This window comes from Xenopus tropicalis, chromosome 1, assembly GCF_000004195.4.
Source record: "Xenopus tropicalis strain Nigerian chromosome 1, UCB_Xtro_10.0, whole genome shotgun sequence".
Lineage (NCBI taxonomy): Eukaryota > Metazoa > Chordata > Amphibia > Anura > Pipidae > Xenopus > Xenopus tropicalis.
Window position 1 is genome coordinate 48,801,052 of NC_030677.2, and position 20,157 is coordinate 48,821,208.

Here is a 20,157-nt window from a genome sequence, read left to right on the forward strand (position 1 = left end):
CAACGAGCCGATGCGGTCCCCGATCCGACCGGATTTTCTAACCTGGCCGATCGAGATCTGGCCAATTTCAGGCCAGATATCGGTCGGCCAGGCCGCTCTGTTCTGCCCATACACGGGCCGATTAGCTGCCGAATCGGTCCAAGGGATCGATATCGGCAGCTATAGTCGGCCCATGTATGCTCGCAGAGAGTTTGGTTCAGATTTGGTCATTTTGAAGCCAAATCCATCCTTAACAAAGATAGCAGCCATGATCTTTAGAAAGTAGGGATTAGTATGCCAGTGAGGCTCAGGTTATAAAGGCAACTTTTTTTGTACCCAACCCAGTGATTGAGGGGTGCGGTTCCCTAACACAACACCTAGCACATCAGGAAGCACTGGATTAGAGCAAATTTCCAGCATTCGTTGATTTGTTTCCTTTCTTATGCCAGTACTTGTATGGGTCCTGTAACTACTCTATGTACAATAGCCCTAGGAACAGGAATGCACTGATACAAATGAATGCGTGCAAGAAACACAGAAGCAATTAAAATATTTATTATCGTGTCTAGAAAAACAAGCAACCCCCAGAATTAACATTGAAATTCCAAATATATCCCTAATAAAATTTTCTGTATTTGTACAATTTCTACAGAAACATACAGTGTATCAAAATCTGCATAAATCAAACATAAAAAAATGAGTAGAAATGCATAGTGATGTTCTGGAGTTACAAAGCAAAAGGATGAGATTTGTTCCAGAGAAGTGTAAGAAACCCCTTTCCATACAGTCCCCACTCACAGGATAGGATTTGCTGTAGGAATATACACAATGGAATTCACAGATAGCTTGCATTGCACAAATCCCCATCCTTCCTTACATGAACGCACAGTGCATGACACAATGGAATAACCAAAGCATCAAATGATGTTTTCTTTCTCACGTGTGTATCAATATTTAATCCATGTGTACTCATTTATCTACATACAGTAAAGACAAGTGGAATCATGTTTTCCTATATCCTAGACAGTCCCGTGGTCAGTCTAGATATGTTTATTTGTCCTTAACGCCTTTGCTACTAGAGAATAGAAAATATTTCCATTGGAACATCTCCCAGAACTCTATACATGTGAATTTCTTTGGTTTTGTCCATTTTATTTATGGTACGGTAAAAGTATTGCTTTCGGTCAGTACATCTTCCTCCCAATAAGATGCTTTGTGATTTCTCCGCCTCTCCTAGCAGCTAAGGAGTTAAGGTCGCAGTCCCGTATAATTCGTATTTAAATTAGATTACAAAATAAGTTAATCAACACACAAAACTGACATTCAACATGTAGATAATTTAACCCCTATTTATGAAACCTACAAAGAAGAGGATAAACAGATTGGAGCAAAGAGATTGCGAGTGAGGGAACACATCTGGCAATACTGCCTTTGGAGGAAACCTCTCTCCCACATGGTGGGCATCCATTGGCAGGGTATCCCATTCCTTTTTTGCCTTCGTCCCAGCAAGCATACATACAAAAGCGTGGAGCAGAGGATGGAATTTCCAGTATATCCAGTAATTGCAGTATATATGGTTAGTGTTCCATCCATCTAAAAGATTTGTCTTAAAGGAACAGTAACACCAAAAAATGAAAGTGCATATAAGTAATTACAATATAATGCACTGTTGCCCTGCACTGGTACAACTGGTGTGTTTGCCTCAGAAACCCTATTATAGTTATAAACCAGCTGCTCTATAGCCATGGGGGCAGCCATTTAAAGGAGAAAAGGAACAGGTTACTTAGCAGATATCAGATAAAACCCCCATTATATTCTACAGTGCTTATCTGTTATGTAACCTGTGCCGTTTCTCCCAGCAGTACATTTTATTGTAATTACTTTTATACACTTTCAGTTTTTGATGTTACTGCTCCTTTAAATGGAGTCTTGCATCGAAGACCCACAGCATCAACTGGAGCCAAAAAAAAAAACCAAAAACCGATTTGGCAACTTAGTTCCAAGTGAACATTTCCCTTAAACATACACTGTTACTTAGTATAGTGACCAGTAAGAAGCATCTTTATAGTAGGAGTGGTGTAGGAGGAGTGATATAAACATAAAGCAATTACCAGACAGGGGACATTAATCAATTCACTAATGAGTTGTTAATGCTTATGGCTAATCTAGTTACAAAATACATAAACCCCAATGCCACTGATACATGAACCTAATGAGCAAAGGAATCTGTACAATTATTATTAGAAAAATTTACACCTTGAAGCCACATACATTTTTTTTTGGAAAAGCTGCTACAGAATATTGTGAGTCTGAGCAATAAATGTGCTACAAGTTGTTCAGCCTGTAACAAAAACTTAAGTTGTTACCTGTGTCTTCAATTGTGCAACAGACTTGTACTAAAATATAAAAGTGCAATGTACAAAGGGACAAAAACAGAACTGGCTCAATAAAATGCACATCTGCCTGAAGAAGAGCTACATGGAAAACACTGTAGAGCACAAGCGAAATGTGGCCCTTCATATGGTCTATATGGCTCCCAGACTGCTCAAGAGCTCCACTGATCTCTTTGGACGATATAGTATTTTTCTTATAATCTGGCCCCCCAAATATGCAGTGTTGTGCATAACTGGCCCACTACATGGACAAAGTTGGACAGCAATGCTGCAGAGCAATGTTTCAGGAATACATGTGTTTGCACCCATTAAAGGGGACATATACCCTGTGATATAACAATGTCAAATGACTCAGAATGCTCTTCTGAGCACTTTTGCATTTACATTTTTTAGAGGTCGTGATAGTAGCAGTTCAAACTTCAGTAACACTTCATAAGGTATATCCTGAGTTCCCCCTCTTCCCATCCCCCAAGGCCAGTTGGCCCAGAACAGAAAGGTACCCTGCTCAGTTCTACAGACACATAACAGCGCTGATTCAACGCAGGGGCAATACTTGGCCTGTATTTCTTTGCCAAGTGTGGCATTTGTCTTAGTATGCCAGAAGCGACAGAACTGAGCGAGGAAACATCAGGAGACCATTCCTTTCAGTAAACTAAGCTGTTGCCATTCTGCCTGTCCCTACTCTGGCTTAGGTTACACCTTCATGACATTAGGAGTGTAGAAATTAAAAATAATTAAAATTGTGCAATTTACATTGTATATTTGTATATACATATATATAACAAATGATCAGAAAAGCACTGTGAGCAAGTTTATCAACTTGTTATGTTATGTGTAGGGTACACGTCTCCTTTAATAGGGCATAAATCAGACAGCTGATCATAATGAGACTGTATCTTTAATAAAACGTGGCTCGGTATTTGGTCACTTGTACAGAGGAATGTAATGGACTTCTAGCACCAATGTGGAATAATTGTAGATCTCAGCTGATTCTGACAAATATTTAGTGTTTGTCCAGCCTGATTCTAGGGTTGGCTTCTGCTTTTTAATTTGTAATTGTGGTTGTTTAATATATTAGTTGTTAATAACCTGCAGATTGAATCAACTGGATTCGGCATGTACTGCGGGTTTGTTAGGTTTCCATGGGTGCTTTTACTAATTCTGGATATTTATTGTACAGGAAGGTGAATCTATTGCTCGTATCAGTTATGAAATTGCTGATATAATGATATAAAAGCAGAGACTCGACCACTGCCTTATAAGCTGCTTGCTTAAATCCAACTATGTGTCAGCCAATGGGACAGTGTGCAACTGTAGTGCAACAATAGCCCGGGAGCAGCAGGCTGACATGCTCTGCCTTTAATACAATATATATTTTCATAAATGAAATTGAAGGTTGTTTCCATGCAGCATCTACTATGAGGAATGGCTATTTAAAAAAAAAAAGTTACAATGCCACAAAAGGGCAAGGCAAGGGAAAGGGCATACAGATCATGGAATGACTGCTTTGCCATCTTGTGAACCCATTTGGTCCCATTACAGAGGGAGAATACATTGATTAAAATTGTAACAATGTAACCGCTATTTTATTGCACATATGTGACGGCTGTTTGGGCTGCATTTCCCTCCAATGAAATAGCCATCATTGTACAAACCAACCAAGTGTCTTGTCCTAGTCATAATAACGTTCCAGGGCTGTCTAATTTACTTTACTAGTAGACATTTTGGAACAGGCATGCCCACCCTCATATGCAATATTAAACAAGAATATTGTCGTTCCTGAAGGTTTACCTATCAAATACACGTTTGATATACCGTTCTTTGCTCATGGGCTGAATCCAATGATTGGCCAACATTTTAAGGATGGTACATTTTTTGAGTGAATAAAATAATGCCCCTTTTAATGTAAGAAATAAAATATATATTACGTACCCCCACCCAATTCAGAGGAAAATATACAACCCCACAAAAGTAGGCTAATTAAGAATAAAAGGAGTAGGAATGTACCAACCATGAGGCAGTGAAAAAGCTACTAAAAACAATTTTGCCCACAGGTTGGTTTGGTTTGCCTGGGAGGAGCAGATCTGAGAATCTCATCATACATATGTTGCATTTGGCTAGAAATACTCATTCACTGCCCTACTGGCCTCAAAATAATGGGTCAAAGTTGGGGGAAAATGGCCTAAATTTGCAGATTTTATGGAGTTTGCATATTTACAAAACTACATTTGCAACAATTTGCCCTATTTAAAAAAGAAAAACAAAAAATATCCAACATTAACTCCGGCCAAAAAAATGACTGAAATGTATTCCCCAGCTCGGGCAGGGTAAAATGCTATTATTTCCTATAAGAGGATTAAGGAGTCTCATTTGGCAAAGCGAGGGAAAACGTCATTTTCATTTTACCCCCCCGGGGATAATCTGGTTAAGGTTGTTAGATTATATTAACATAATGGGATTTCAATGCCGTTATGGAACTTCTCTTTTCTCCAACTGTCCTGAAAACAATGAAGACCATATATGTTTGCAGGGAAATAGTAACGTTAATACTACTTCACTGCCCCTCACTGCCCAACATCTTCCTTAGAGACAAATATAAGATATAGTGAGCACTACGTGTATGCAGCATCATAGCAACGGTTTCAGCTAAGGAAGGCAATTCTTATGTTTCTCAACAAATGCTAACTTGCCATTCATGTGGCATTCTGTAGAATCCCTGGCACTACCTTATTATTTATCCCACTGGCACAGGAGCCATAGGACTGGTTTGAAAGTGCACCAGAAAGGTCCCCTATGGTGGCCCATGTCTTAGCTACGGCTAAGTTGCCTATAAATGTAAAGGGACACTATCAACATGATAAAAAAATTTGTCCTTGTGCTTGAAAATTGTATACAGTGTTGCGTACAATACTACTGTACAATGAAGCGCTATGCTATTCTGCTTGAAGGGAATGTAGTCTGGCCCACGAACACTGCATTCTTTAGCATTAGAACCATAAAGGAAAATTGCAAATCAAGACCTCAACAGAATGATCACTAATTCAAAATAAGGAACATAACATTTCCCAAAACCATTTGATAAAAATAATTTGCCTTAAAAAACTAGAATTTGTAAGAAGCAGAGAATAAGAGGAGATAGTGCCCACTAAGAAAAGAACAAAAATACAAGTTAATGTATATGGATGAACACAAACATGCACTGTGAGGCACAATTATTGTGCAACCTGCCATTGCCCAGAGCTAGATTTAGCACAGAAAGCGGGGAGCGTTCTCCTGCATAATATCAACCATCACTGCGGTGATATATGCACCATTAAAGCTTAGAATGAATTGTAGTATAACCTACAACACATTAGGAGATACTGTACTGAACGGTTTAGAGCCTTGTACCGAAAGGGAAATACATTTAACTGATATTCTTTCTCTCTCTCTTTGATAAACTGCTTTAACAGCGTAAGATGCTTTTCTTCAAATGGTTTTGGTTAAAGGTTGGCAACTGGATTATTAAACTATACAGAGATACATAAAAGCAATGTACGGCCATCATGCCCTTTAGCTAAAGCTTTCCTTTCCAATGCTTTGTTGCACAGCTCAGTGCTGATAAATGCTATACAACTGGAAGGAGGAATTCTGGTCTGATTCAGACACATAGATTGGAGCAGAATGCCCAAGTATTTAGCACCCGTGTTGCAGGGTTACCTGCCCATTCTTTGCTCCCAAAGCAGCGGCAATCTTGACACTTTTCACATATAGGTAATGGGCTAAAACGGAATAATGGAGTTCCTTTCAGACTTCACTGTTACACAGTTACCATAGATATTTAGGGAAATGGCAGAGGCACTAAGATTTTTCCAATTTGCCCATTCAAAACAGCAGCACAGACAAAAGGCCACCATCGCTAAAAGAAACTGTGGCAGTGCACTGAAGAAAAAAAAAAAAAAAAAATAGAGAAACAAAAATCAAGATCAATGCAATCACCTAAAATAACACGAATGTCCAGCTAAGCAAATCATTTTCAAGTGTGAGATAAAATCTACCTTTTAGCCCCTGAGAAGAATCCCAAAAAAATAATTGTCTTTAGCTCTGTTCCTCTAAACAAAGCTAAAAGCACTTTGACTATCATTATCTTGAAACAAGATGATGTAAACATCTAAAAAGGTTTAAGGTAAAAGCAGTCTTGTAAACATTAACTGCAGGGTGACACTATCAGAATCTTCTAGGTGTCCCAGTTCCTTCGCTGAAGTGAGAAGACTGCAGGCTGTACATAGTTCTTCATTGCAGCAGGTGTCAGGCCATCCTCTGGCAGACAGTCGCTAGGCTTATACCCCAAGGATGTTATTCATTTCCCATTTCTGAGTGGGTTTGTTTGCGTCACAGTCTGATAGGAACACTTGGTGGAGAACCTCTGAACGATCTAAGCACTTTCCTGTAGAAATGTGGAGGAATCGGTGCATGTTCTAGGGATAAATTCGTATGGAAATATTAGTTTTAATATGCAAACAAAATTACAGATACTACAAACTCAAATACAGCATGCTACTGCTAGTGGGATTTCTAGCTTGTGGGCAGCAATATACTGGAAGATACACAGACTATCATGATAAGGTCAGCCCCATCACCATATTAATCTACTATTTTCTAATACTATGTCACCTGGATAGTAAAAGTTTGGGGAGTGTAGCCTCAAAGCTGTAAGATTGGCAGCAGTTTCAATTTCCTGATTAAAGTCAAGGGGTGAAATTTGATTGGCTGTTGTGGGCCCCTCCCACTTTGGGTTATCCAACAAATGTCGCTGTTTCATTCGGGGTGACCCTATGATTATGTTATTCAAGTTTCGGGGGTGTAGCTTCAAAGCGGTTAGTGTGGCTGCAGTTTGAAAAACTTCCCTGTCAAAGTCAATGGGAAAATTGGGGTGTTTGGGGGGGCGCCAAAAAAAGACAGGGGGTGGGATCGCTTAGAAAGGCACAAGCAACCTGCTCCGCTATAGGGCGAAGAAGTGGTGGAGAGTTTGGGTGTTGTACCCCTAAAACTGTAGGAGGAGTAGCGTTTAGAAAATGGGGGGGCGCTAAGAATAATAATAAGAGGAAAAAGCGGAAGAATAAGTGAAGTGGAAGAACAGTCTGTGGGGTTTTCAACCCAACATAATAAATACACAGAACCTACCTTAAAGTACTGCCATTCCAAGAATTCTTTTAAATTACAGTGTGTAAGCATGACCTGCGTGCCATCCGGCCCTTTATAGAGACACTGATCATACTGCATCAACTGATTTGCTTCATTTATACGGAAAAGCTAAAATGAAAATCAATTACAAAAATGAAACAAACAGTGCATTAATAGTGACGGTGCAGAACAGCATTAAAGGGGCTACATAGCCCTAGGTTCAACATGAATACAACAGATACAGCTTGTACGGATAATGTCAACATTTCCATTTCTTCTTTCTTTCACTTGCTTCTTTATTATGAAGCACTAGTGGATCATTTTTTTGTTTTAACTCTCACTACCATCCTTCTCCCACTTCTGGATTTAGAAGAGTTACTTTAAAGAAACAGTAATACGAAAATATTAAAGATTCCAGCATATTTGGCAAGCATAATTAGTTTGTCTCTTGGAAAAAGTGTTATGAGGAAGCTTAACAATAGTCGTTCCCAGTTTTTCTACCTGACAAATTCTCTCAAAAGGTAAGGCTGTGGAGACATTTGGCCCTACAAAATTAATGAGCTGCTTATAATGTTTAGATTTATGTCCCTTCTTATGTGATGAATACCTGGCCTCCAATGTTTCCATTATTGCCTTAGAGCACAGCTGGCACACTGGGACTGGTTGAAAGTACCCACTCATACAAACAGTATTCTAGCGGCCTACTAAATGGTATATTAAATATATATATAATATATTATATAATCCTCTTTAACAAGGAGATTTACTGTGATATGTGATCCTGTGGCATCACCACAGGGGAATTCGGCTATCTGTGAATCTAGTAGCCAGTTAGCACCAACTGGTCAACCCCAAGGCAAAGATGAACAAAATAGAAAGTAAACATAGGTCAAATAAATCGGCTCCATTATTCCGTCCTCGGTCTGTCAACTCCTATACGCATCCTGTACCCTAGGGCCAAACGATCGAATTAGCCCGATATCGCCCACCTTAGGCAGGCCTGGATTTGTGGCGGGGCCACAAAGACCCGGGTTTAGGGTGGCATAATTTTGGGGTGGCATGCCGTCCAGCCACATTTAAATTTGCTCCCATACAGAGCCCATGTGCAATCCCGATGGGGGTGGATAATGGGGCTGGCCTCTGGGCGCCCATAAAGAGAAATCCGGTGCTAACCTTAGGTGGGCATATCGGGATACACATTAAGACCTCAGTGGATATTAATTTGTATGACCACCTTAGGTAGAAATTCCTTCCATGACATTACTACTGCATACAGGGTCAGTTAAAGAATAATGTGCCTGTATGTTACCCAACCACTTAGTCTGTAAGCTCTACGGGGCAGGGACCTCCTTCCTACTGAGTCTCTTACCACATGGCACTTATTCCCTGTGTATTTATACTTATATATTATATTTATTATAACACTTGTCCTCCCTGTGTGTAATTCTGTATATTGTAAGACTGTACAGCGCTGCGTACCCTTGTGGCGCTTTATAAATAAAGTTATACATACATACAATTATATATGTGACCCTTGTGTTAATTGTTATTCATTACCAAGTTAAAAAGGGAAGGCTCCACAGCTACATTGTCTGGGCTGGGTGCAGGAAGCCTGGAGTTTAAATAGTTTAATCTGTTTAAGATCTTTTGGATTTATATTGAAACTCTGTGTCTAAATATAAGAACTCATCGTGCAAACAAAAGTCATGTAATTAAAGATTTAACTCTAAACGTATCTTACTTGATTTCCTCCCATTCTGTGGCATCCCCCCAGTTCCACAATCCCTCCGTTGGTATGGCCCATACTGTCAATGCAGTAATTCGTCTCAAAGCCTCTAATCTGGTGGAAAAAGAGTTATTAACACAGCAAACAGATACTAATTAATATTTTCAGCAACTGCATTGTATCGGCCCATATAAAGGTTTCACATTCATTCACAGTCACATTTAGGCCTGACCAGCAATCTGTGGATTTTGGCAAATGCCAGATGCCATGTACAGTTACTATTTATTGTACCTGTGGGGGGCTGTTTGGGCCTCTGTGTACTAGAAATGCCAGGGCCTATTTTGAATCCCAGTCCGGGGCCATATTATGTAATTGTTACATAAGCACTACCTTAACAGTACAGCCTGGTATGTATTGTTGTTTTGTGGGGGTGAAAAGCGAGTTTATAATAAAAAAAGAAAGAAAGTGGGGTTGTGTATAAAAAACAAAGATTCTCAAAAGCACTAGCACTCTAGGGTCTATTCACTAGGTGACTGGCCAACACCAAAGTGACACAGAGCTAAGAGAATACCACAATGAGAATACCACAATAAAGTATTCTAGCAAGACAGTACTCACCTCTCCCCATTCAACATTTTTAGGTGGAAGTGGAAAGTATTTGGTGATATCATACGCAATTTCCTCCATGAACCATTTAAAGCTTTTGCAGTTGTGATCCTCACGGAACTTCTTCAGTGGACCAATGTCCCCGTAGGGAAGAGCTTTGGTTTCTGGACGACTGGCATAGAAATAATCTTTGTATTCATCCCACCAGACCTCCACCACTCTAATATAATTCTGTCAAATAAGCAAACACATTTCTATTTAGGTGAATCAAATCATAATATAAAAGGATGACTGACCATCAAGAGAAACACCCCAAAGGCTGGATATGGTGCTAAAGCTATTACAAAACTACGGCTGCTGAGCTGCCTGTGGATGGTGGGTAATGCCACTATGCTACGTCACCCCTTTTTCACTCATATACAGCAATGTTTCATTTATAGAAACTGTATTTTGAACCTGCATCATCTTTAATGCCCATCTGAAAATGTATCACATCTTACTATTTAAGAAGATAAAATGAGGATTAATGAGGATAAAGCACTACATTAACTGCAGGATGCATACAAGGGCAGCAAACTGATTAAGCCAATAAACACATAGGTCATAACAAACAGCAGCTCTTTTGCAGACACAGGGGCTTTGCTGGGGCCAAATATAAGCTGTAACAACAGAATACAGCTATAAGCACACACCAGCCAGGGACTAAGCCCCTTTCAGAATGACTGTAGGGGTTATCCTTGGACTGCAGACGTTGTGCTCTTCTCATTCTCTCTCTAGTGCAACCATTCCTACTGATTTTAGTGCTGCCCTGTAGCAAAGGAATATCCTTTCAGCTAGCTTTTCTGGGAGGCATCTCTGCAGGAAGCGAACTGTAATCACAGCCTTTAACCCAAGGACAGACAAATCGTGAATATCACTTGTTGCTGTACACACAGATATGAATCTTCAATTGTAAGCAAATAAGGCCCATTGGTATTTACCAATATGCCCACCAACTAAACTCTAGTGCAGGGGCTGTGTTACTGTGCCTCAGGGGTATACTGGGTGCAGCCATTTTCAGACAGGACACAGGACTCATTAAAAGTTCCTTAGGGGAGGCTCCCCCCTCCCCTAACACGGTATATCTTGCATGTGTCCAACACACATCTTATACAAGTGCATCTGTCTAATATACAGGTCTAATACAAGTGCATCTGTCTAATACATGTCAGGTATGGTACATTGCTAGGTTCTTGTAGCAGCAATATAAAGGAATATCATATTAAAGACTGTTATCAAGAAAATACAGAGAGGAGACAGATATAAATATAGAAAATTAAGAATCTACAGTTTTCCTCATATTTTGAAAGCATTTCAACATGCCACGTTCCTATAGTGTAGTGTAATTACTTGTAAGAATGTGATAAAGCAGTGACAAGCTGTGGCAAGATAACTACCTCTGCCTGAGACTATTATGAAGAGATTTACCCTTAAAGCAGCATCTACATTATCCTGACAATACTTGTTGTGTTTCTGTAAGGACACCTTGTTTTGTAAGACACATACAGGAAAACAAGTTATATGGAAATTTATCTCACTGCTCATACATGTATTTACAGAAAAAAAATATATGTTTTCATGAAAACTTGAAATACTATAAGCAATATTGCGAGATTTGCATTTGTATATTGTTAGGACTATAGCACACAAAGCAGTTTTAGGAATCTTATTGTAGGGAGGCGACACCTGGAATCACTTTCACTTGGTTTAGCAGCAGTCCCCTGCACCTGCCATTCCACATGAAAACTGGGGAGCGATGCCGGCTGGTGTGTCACCCACGGAACTGTAAGTCAAGAACTGCTATGTGTGCCGTTGCCCTTCATTATGCAGCTTCAATAGTCATAAAATAAAGCCTTCTATTTGAACTACTAAGTGGCAGAATTTAAAAACATCTTTCTTGCTAAGGATACACCAAACCAGGGAATGTCTGTGCTCTAATATGACATCCTTGGACCCATCAGGACAAAGTTATGCAAACAAGCAACAGGTTGGATTGCAGTCATGTATCCAGTAAAACTCAGATTTTACATCTTTATGCAGTGACTGCTGTGACTCCTTACCTTTGTGTAACCTTTCAATTGTATCAGTACTGAGATTAACTTGTCTCTGCATTGTTTACACCTCAGATTCAGGCTTTAAGTACCTGCATTATTCACACCAGTAAAACCCTGGCACGTTCACACCATTAAGCTCCTGTATTGTTTACACCTTTAAGCCCCTGCAGTGAGCACAAACCATTTGGGTTTTTGCTGCGCTACCACCATAAATGTGGGTATGGTCTTAAAAGCTCTCGTGATAAAATGGGTGTGGTTTAAAGTGAGTGTGGTTTAAAAAGGGGTGATTAAAACTGGCTTCCATTATCAGCCCTCTACCACGTAGGCCAGAAAAATTCCAGCATGGGAAAGAAGAAAAATAGTATAGCTTTAATGCTGCTATTTATTTTCCTTGTACAGAAGGAGAGGTGTCTATACACCTGACAACTGGAGTGCCCATGGCAGACCATGATCTACCAGTAGGTCTTGAGCTGGAGACCAGCACATCACAACAGCCGGGCATTGTCCACAAATGTGTGATTTAATAGCTCACGGTGACAACCAAGCTCTTTTCTTTCCAACTGAGCTGGAGTGACTAAAGGATGCTTTGTGCCATAACCATTAGCAAAGGTTCCCAAACTGCAAATCCTAAAGTAGTGACTGGAGCCCCAGCCTAAATGGCAGTGAGAGTAAGTGTTAGGAAAAATCATTTTTTCTTTAAGCTATTCTGGAAAGACCTGGAGACCAATAAGCTTGTGAGACTTGGGACAGACGCTTATCTGTGTCCCAGCAATCCTTGCAACAATAGTAAGATGATTTGTATGATATTTTCATATATCTGTACTCTTGTCAGTGGCTAATGGAGTTCATGTGCTGAACCACCAAAATCTGAAAGCCTTAGGGACCTGACAGATAGATATAGTAGGCCTTTGTGCTTACCCACACAAATGATTATTAGTCTTTTACAGAAACTTACCTTCAGCGTTGGAGAAGCTCCAACATAGACAGGAGTAGGGTTTCCTTGCCATCCATGTAGACGGTAAATGTGTCCTACACGAGAACAGGGAGTAAACAACAATTTTCCTCCACATTGCCATATCTGAAATAGCAACAGTAAGATTTGGTCATTTTCTTCAAATAAATGTCAAAGAAGTGGTAAAAACTTGATATTATGAAACAAATTAATAATCAAAATGATACAAACAAAACATTTACTTTTTCCTTGAAAGAACATATCTGCTGAATTACAATACTACCTTGTGCAAAGTATTTTTGTATACCACCCATTTAACACAAAGAAAGCTGGAATAAAATACTGCATTGTTCCACTACTACAGTCCACAGCAACATTAGATGGATTAAATCAGAAGCTGAATAGCTGGTCTGACACAGAAGTAAATATAAATCTTTTGAGCTACTTGCCTTGTAGGAAATTTCAAAATTTTCACCACCCCAGATCTGCAAACCTGGATCATAAAGACCTAGTTCGAAAAAATAATCTCGCTCAATGGCAAACAGGCCTCCAGCCATTGCAGGGGACCTACAAGTAACCAATGTAAATGTATCATGGATTAAATACAGTAAATTGAACGCCTTACAATACTAAAAAAAAAAAAAAACACCTGACAAAGTTGAGCTGAACCTGCAGAGAGTACAGCTCTCCCCATGATCTCCCTCAACACAATCTTCCAGAGTTTTATGACATCCTTGCTGTGATTATCGATCATGTGCTGATTACCAATGATTTGGAAGCCTGCTACATAAGGTTTATTGGAAGATGCTTGCAAACATCTGCACTATATGGCCTAAAGTTTGTGGACACCTGCCTGCCTAACACATAATCCCAAAACTAAGGGGCATTAACAACTTTATGCCCTTCTGGAAAGGCTTTGCACTAGCTGTTGGTAGGATTTGCTTACAGTCAACCACAATGTTATTAGTGAGGATAGGCATTGATGTTGGGGACCTGGCTTAGCTCACATGGAAGTTCCAATTTATCCCATAGATCCCAGTTGGGTTGGGGTCAAGGAACCATGTTGGTCAGTCCCATTCTTCCACCCCCAATCTACCATCTTTGCAAATCAATGGTGTACAGTCTTTAATGCATTAGGGCTTTATCCGGCTGAACATGAAAAAACTTTCTCCAAACTATTGACACAAAGTAGGAAGCATGGAATTGTCAAGTGTCACCAAAAGATGTAGTGGCACCTGGGTTGGCAATGATAGGTGTGGATTTAATAGCCAATTCCAATCATTAAAAGGGGGCGTCCACATTCATTTGGCCATATAGTGTAAATCTTATTGTGGTGGAGATCAGGGAACTCATGCAATAATCACATGGAGAAATATCTAAAGGCAACTGTCTGATTTAGTAAATAAATAGTACAGACATCTGCATGTCCACAGTAAAATGCAGTGCCAGTTTACTCATCAATGTGTGCGATGCAGTCTACTAAAGGAATGTAGCAGGAATAATACATGCCAATAAACCATTAAAGGGGTAATTCACTCTACGATTACATTTTAGATAGCATTCTTAGAAAATAAGCAATTCGTCTACATTTTTTCGACTTTTGATTCTTTTGGCTGCTCGGGCTTACCTTCCCTAGCAACCAGTTAGAGGTTTGGAATTCAGAATATAAAATGAATAAGAGAGAAATATAAAGAGAAGAAGTATTACCAAGAATAATTGTATAAAGGCCTTAGATAAGTTTATTTAGTTGCCAGGGTCACTGACTATCACTTTATACCACAAGCTGGAGAAAAGTATAATAGAGAGGCAATAAAGTTAATGTATTTGTAAAGTGAATTTCCCTTTAATATTGTAGATCATCATGAAAAGGACAACTAACAAAAAACCTGCAACTTGTAAAAAAAAAGACAGATGAGTTGAAAATATAGCTGATGGTAACAACAAGCAGAACCACAGCTAAGAACATGTTCTGTAATTTTAACAAACCTAATGGGATGCCCACAAATGGTTTGGGGATAGTCCTGCATGGATTTTGCCTTTATACACAGCACTTTGTGACCTGAGTAATGGATACTACAGTATGTATACTACACTGCAGGCTTCAAAGCAATGTTACGCATAACAGGGGGTGAGAGGGGTTAGAAAACACTCCATAGCCATTTACTATGAACCCTGCCTGTGCTTATACATTCTCATACGTTCCTGGATGACTTCTCTACTCCTCTCAGAGCAACTGCTTGGTTGCACCCCCCACTACTGCTGCCTTTTCCCACCTTGAACCTTTCTCCCTTGCTAGGAATGCCTTCCCCGATTTCCTACGGAGAGAATGCTCCCTCTGTCTTTTCAGAACTAAACTCAGACTCTTGGAGCAATGGCACAGCATCTGATCTTAGAACTAGCACTGCAGCAACTATTACTCTCCCATTTGTGTCTGTAAATTGTAATCCGTAGATTGTAAGCTCTATGGGACTGGGACCTTCATCTGCTTGTCTCTTCGATTCTTAACTTATTACAACTGTACCTTGTATTTATTATTATACTTTGTATTTCTATTATTTTAATAACCCCCTGTGGTATTAATATATTGTTCTACTGTACTGTAAGTAGAGCTTTATAAATAAAAATATACATACTGGAAATCTTTGATTATACATTAATATGCACTGACTTTATGACACACAATTTAAAAAGGATTTATATTTTTAAGATACTCCTTAGAAATATACCAGACTGGTAGAAGCTTATATACTCTATATATTGAAGCATACAAAAATTGGCATTTGGAGGTAGTGGTGAAGAGAAAAGTTACACTTAGCTAAAATGATAGACTTTTAACAAGAGTTTTGGAAAGAAAGTTGCTAAACACCCGTGATTTTATGCTGATCCCTAATGTAAACTGAATTAAAATTATATTTTATTTAAGATTTAAATTTGAAATACAGGTATGGGACCTGTTATCCAGAATGCTTGTGGTATTATGGATAAGGGATCTTTCTATAATTTGGAGCTCCATAACTTAAGTCTGCTAAAAATAATTTAAATATTGAATAAACCCAATAGGCTTGCTTTGCCTCCAATAAGGAATAATTACATCTTAGTTGGGATCAAGTATAAAGTTCTGTTTTATTATTACAGAGAAAAATGAAATCATTTTTAAAAATTAGAATTATTTGCTTATTATGAAGTCTATGGGAGATGGGTTTTCTGTAATTCAGAACATTCTAGATAACAGGTTTCCAGATAAGGGATCCCATACCTGTAGTAGAAATAAAATTGAATACTAGAGCATATGAGTTCAGCAAAGTAAGGGCCATTTACAAAGCTAGGCTTATGGGAGACTGCAGACTGGCAGCGAGTCCTATAACTAGTGTTTGTCTACCATAAATAGCTGTGCAGATTGTGGGCTCTTTAGGCCCAGTATGTGCTAAAAACAGGGCAATGGGTTACACTGTACTGCTCACATGGCACTAGAAGCTCTCATGGGCGAGCCTTATTAGCGATACCTGATGCTAAGTGAACTGCACAGAAAGTGTAAGGCTAATGTTACACCTAATGCTTCCTCTACTTGCAACTGCTTTTCAGGGTCCCAAATAGGAAACACATGAAAGTACTGACACGTGCACATCCTCATATTTCCCATTGGAGCCAACAGGAACCAGCCATGAACGGGTGGAAAATCCACTAGGTGTGACATTAGCCAAAGAAAGGCGGAAGGAGGCATGTTAGTTAAGTTATCAGTAGGCACATAACCTGTAAATGGTTTAATGATTACCGATATGGCTCAGTTTTTGCTTTTCTGTGCGCCTTCTCTCTGCTGGTCAATGGCACCCGTTTCCAAAGCATACTCCAATCCCATGCTCCTCTAGCAAACCCATCTTCATCACCTCCCGCTTGTGGTATTAACTCATAAGTGTTACCATCTATGACATCTATCAGGGGCACAGTGCATATGGTTCTGCGAAGTTGTGGTATTACAGGATGAAGTGGAGGATGAAGTGGAGGACAAACACATGACAGGGCAAGAAATATGGAAAAGAAAAGGGGAGAAAAAAAAACAAAACAAAAAAAAAATAATATTTAGACAAATGTGAAGCTGAAATATGAACAACATCATTTACCAATACGGCTCAGTTTTATGCTTTCTTTTGGCCTTTTCTCTGACGGTTAATGGAATACGCTTCCACAACATGCTCCAGTCCCAGGCCCCACGAGCAAAACCATCTTCATCCCCACCTTGCTGCGGCTCAATGGTATACAAATTGCCATCAATGTAATCTATGAGAGGAACAGTGCAAGCAGTTCTGCCACGTCCCAAAGAAGAGAAAACATCAAACAAAAAGAAACCAAAAAAAAAATGAAGAAAAAAATAGATATTTATTAAATAGTGTAAAACTTGCCCCAGAACCACTTGTTTAGAAACACAGCAAAAGAAAAAAAGACAAGTCACAGACAGTAGAAACAGAATCCAGGGAGCCCTTACTCCAGTGTATCCATGCTGCTTTACTTTCTTGACCCATTTGTGCTCAACAGATGCTAGGTAACAGTCTTTTTTATTAGAATTTGTGTTTTTTTTTTTTTATTTGATAGTTCTTGAAAATTCAAGTTTGAAAAAACAAACTAGAATATATTAGAGATCAGGCCCATATTTGAGGGCAGGCCACAAAGGCCCAAGCCTAGGCCACCAAAGACATGCAGGTTGGAATGCTGCCCGCTGGCTGGGGACTGGATCCCCAGTGGTGGCAATCAGGAGAACTGCGAGAACAGCAGTATAGGAAGGTGAGGGATGTGCTTGTGGGTAGGCGAGTCAAGTGGCCTAGGGGCCCTGTTAGAGATCACATTATTCCATGACTTAAGGCAAAAAAGTGATCTTGAATTCTGATAAATTCCCTCTTAGAATTCAGCCAAATCTGAATCTTGCCAAACCAATCCTGGATTCAGTGCTTTCCTAATTTATATAGTGCTTCTGCAAATGCAGCACAATACATTTTTACAGTACAGTAATAGGGAAGCTACAATAAAGTAGAACTTCACTGCAACGGGAACATTTGTGACATATTTCTGCAACATTTTAGCTATCAGAGCAGGATGATGCAAAAGAAACATGGCTCTGCTCTGGTTTTAATTAATATAATATACTCATAAAGGCTTTTTGCCTGCAGATGCCCAGAGGTAGATTAGGTTCTATCTGCATGTAGGTTGTACAGATGACCAGAGACAGTCTCCCTCTCTAACTATAAAATTGGACAGCTGCTATATATTGTACATATTTAATTTTTGCCAATATTCTCTTCTAACATTGCTTCACTTTACTCAACTTGATGGAAAGGGATTGCTTATGGTAGGGGAAAGCTAGAAATGGGATTGGCTTTTGCACACAAATATGGGCCAGTATTTTATAATGTCCTACTGACTGCAGAGTACAAAGGGACAACCCCTCTAATTATCACTTCCCTTCCTCTCAAATAAGAAACAATAGAAAGGTGAAGAAATGCATACAAAAAAAGAGGATAAGTGAGTGAGAGAGAGAAACAATACCTGTCAGTGTGTGAGCATTTCATTAATGTCATTTGCAAGCTTATCTGCATGAAAGTCAGTGCTCTCCTGAGTATAACAAACTGCTCAGCCCACCTTAGCCATAACTGCAGATCAAAATGTACTTAAAGGGATACTGTCATGATTTTTTGGTATACTTTGTATTTCTAAATGACACTGTTTACAATAGAAAATAAATTACTTTACCATTTAAAATTTTATTCTTAAACCAACAAATTTTTATTTTAGTTGTAATATTGGTGTGTAGGCGCCATCTCAGTGCACTGTGCCCGAGTTTTCAGAAGGAGCCAGCCCTACACATTAGAACTACTTTCAGGTAATTTAAGGCCCCCATACATGGGCCGATAATAGCTGCCGGCAGCTTATCTGCCCGTGTAGGGGCAAAAACAAGCGGACTGGCTGACCGATATCTGGCCTGAAATTGGGCAGATATCGATCGGCCAGGTTAAAAGATTCAGTCGGATCGGGGGCCGCATCGGCTCGTTAATGCAGTCCCCGAACCGACTAATCCAGGGCCAAACGATTGGATTATTTTTTTTTTTTTTAACTTCAAGCTCCCTGATATCGCCCACCCATAGGTGGGGATATCGGGGGAAGATCCGCTCGCTTGGTGATCTCACCAAGCGAGCGGATCTTACCGTGTATGGGGACCTCTACTCCCATGTAACTGGAAGAGTCCCAAGCTGGACTTCTTACTATTGAGTGCTATTCTGATATTTGCTGCTATCTTGCTCCCTTCCAATTATTCTGCTGATCGGCTGCTGGGAGGGGGGAGATATCACCCCAACTTGCAGCTCAGCAGTAAAGTGACACTGAAGTTTATCAGAGCACAGGTCACATGGCTGTGGCACCCTGGGAAATAAAGAATATGGCTAGCCCCATGTGAAATTTCAAAATTAAATATTAATAAATCTGTTTGTGTTTTTGAAAAATGGCTTTCAATGCAGGATTCTGCTGGGGAAGCTCTATTAACTGATGTGTTTTGACATGTTTTCCCAGACAGTATTCCTTTAACTCCCAGTTTCATCTGCAGATATACTATTCCCCAGCATGGTTATACCTATTTCTCTCCCCTGCATCAAAAGCATACTGCATGCCACATAAGAGATATGCCCCACTATAGTAAAGTATTTTTGCTTTTCATTAAGTAAGAAAAATAAGATTGCACATATACACCAATTTGTGTAAATCTTATTTGTGCAATCTTATTTTTCTTACTAAATAAAAACTACAATATTACTAATAAAACACACAAATATTATAATAAACAAACATTTTACACATTTATTATAAAATAAAATCTATATTTATTAGGTTTATTTTGTACTGGGGTGTATATTGCCATTTAAAGAGAAAGTATACTGCTGAACACTACAGATCTCCATTTAGTATACGCATGGCTTGGTGATTCAAATGACAAAAAAGAACCCTTTACTGCCAAATCTCAGGTGCCATGCATTCTGGATCACAGCTGTCAGGACCATGGAGTCCATGGCCCCCTGTATATTTTTACCCTTGGTTCCAAATTTTTATAATGGGATAGAGGAAAACTTTTCACATAGAAGTGACAAATGCACCCTTTGTGGTGACCATGCCTTAATGGAGAGATTTGCTAAACCTTTAAATGGCAGTATACACCATACATCTTAGAAAGTACAGTATTTTCAAATTTAACGGATTGACTACAGTGTT

General features: G+C 39.4%; 1 protein-coding gene across 3 annotated transcripts in view; it reads right to left on the minus strand.

The window, feature by feature from the left end:
* Positions 1–518: 518 nt before the first annotated feature.
* galnt7 (polypeptide N-acetylgalactosaminyltransferase 7) overlaps positions 519–20,157 on the minus strand; it is a 70,982-nt gene continuing 51,343 nt past the window's right edge. The window contains exons 7-13 of one of the 3 annotated variants that reach the window (XM_012958738.3): positions 17,031–17,213; positions 13,362–13,479; positions 12,916–13,038; positions 9,880–10,098; positions 9,277–9,375; positions 7,536–7,664; positions 519–6,829 (exon numbers count right to left, since the gene is read on the minus strand). In XM_012958738.3, the coding sequence (XP_012814192.2) occupies positions 6,692–6,829; positions 7,536–7,664; positions 9,277–9,375; positions 9,880–10,098; positions 12,916–13,038; positions 13,362–13,479; positions 17,031–17,213 (1,009 nt within the window). In that variant the 3' untranslated portion in view covers positions 519–6,691. 3 annotated transcript variants of the gene reach the window in all.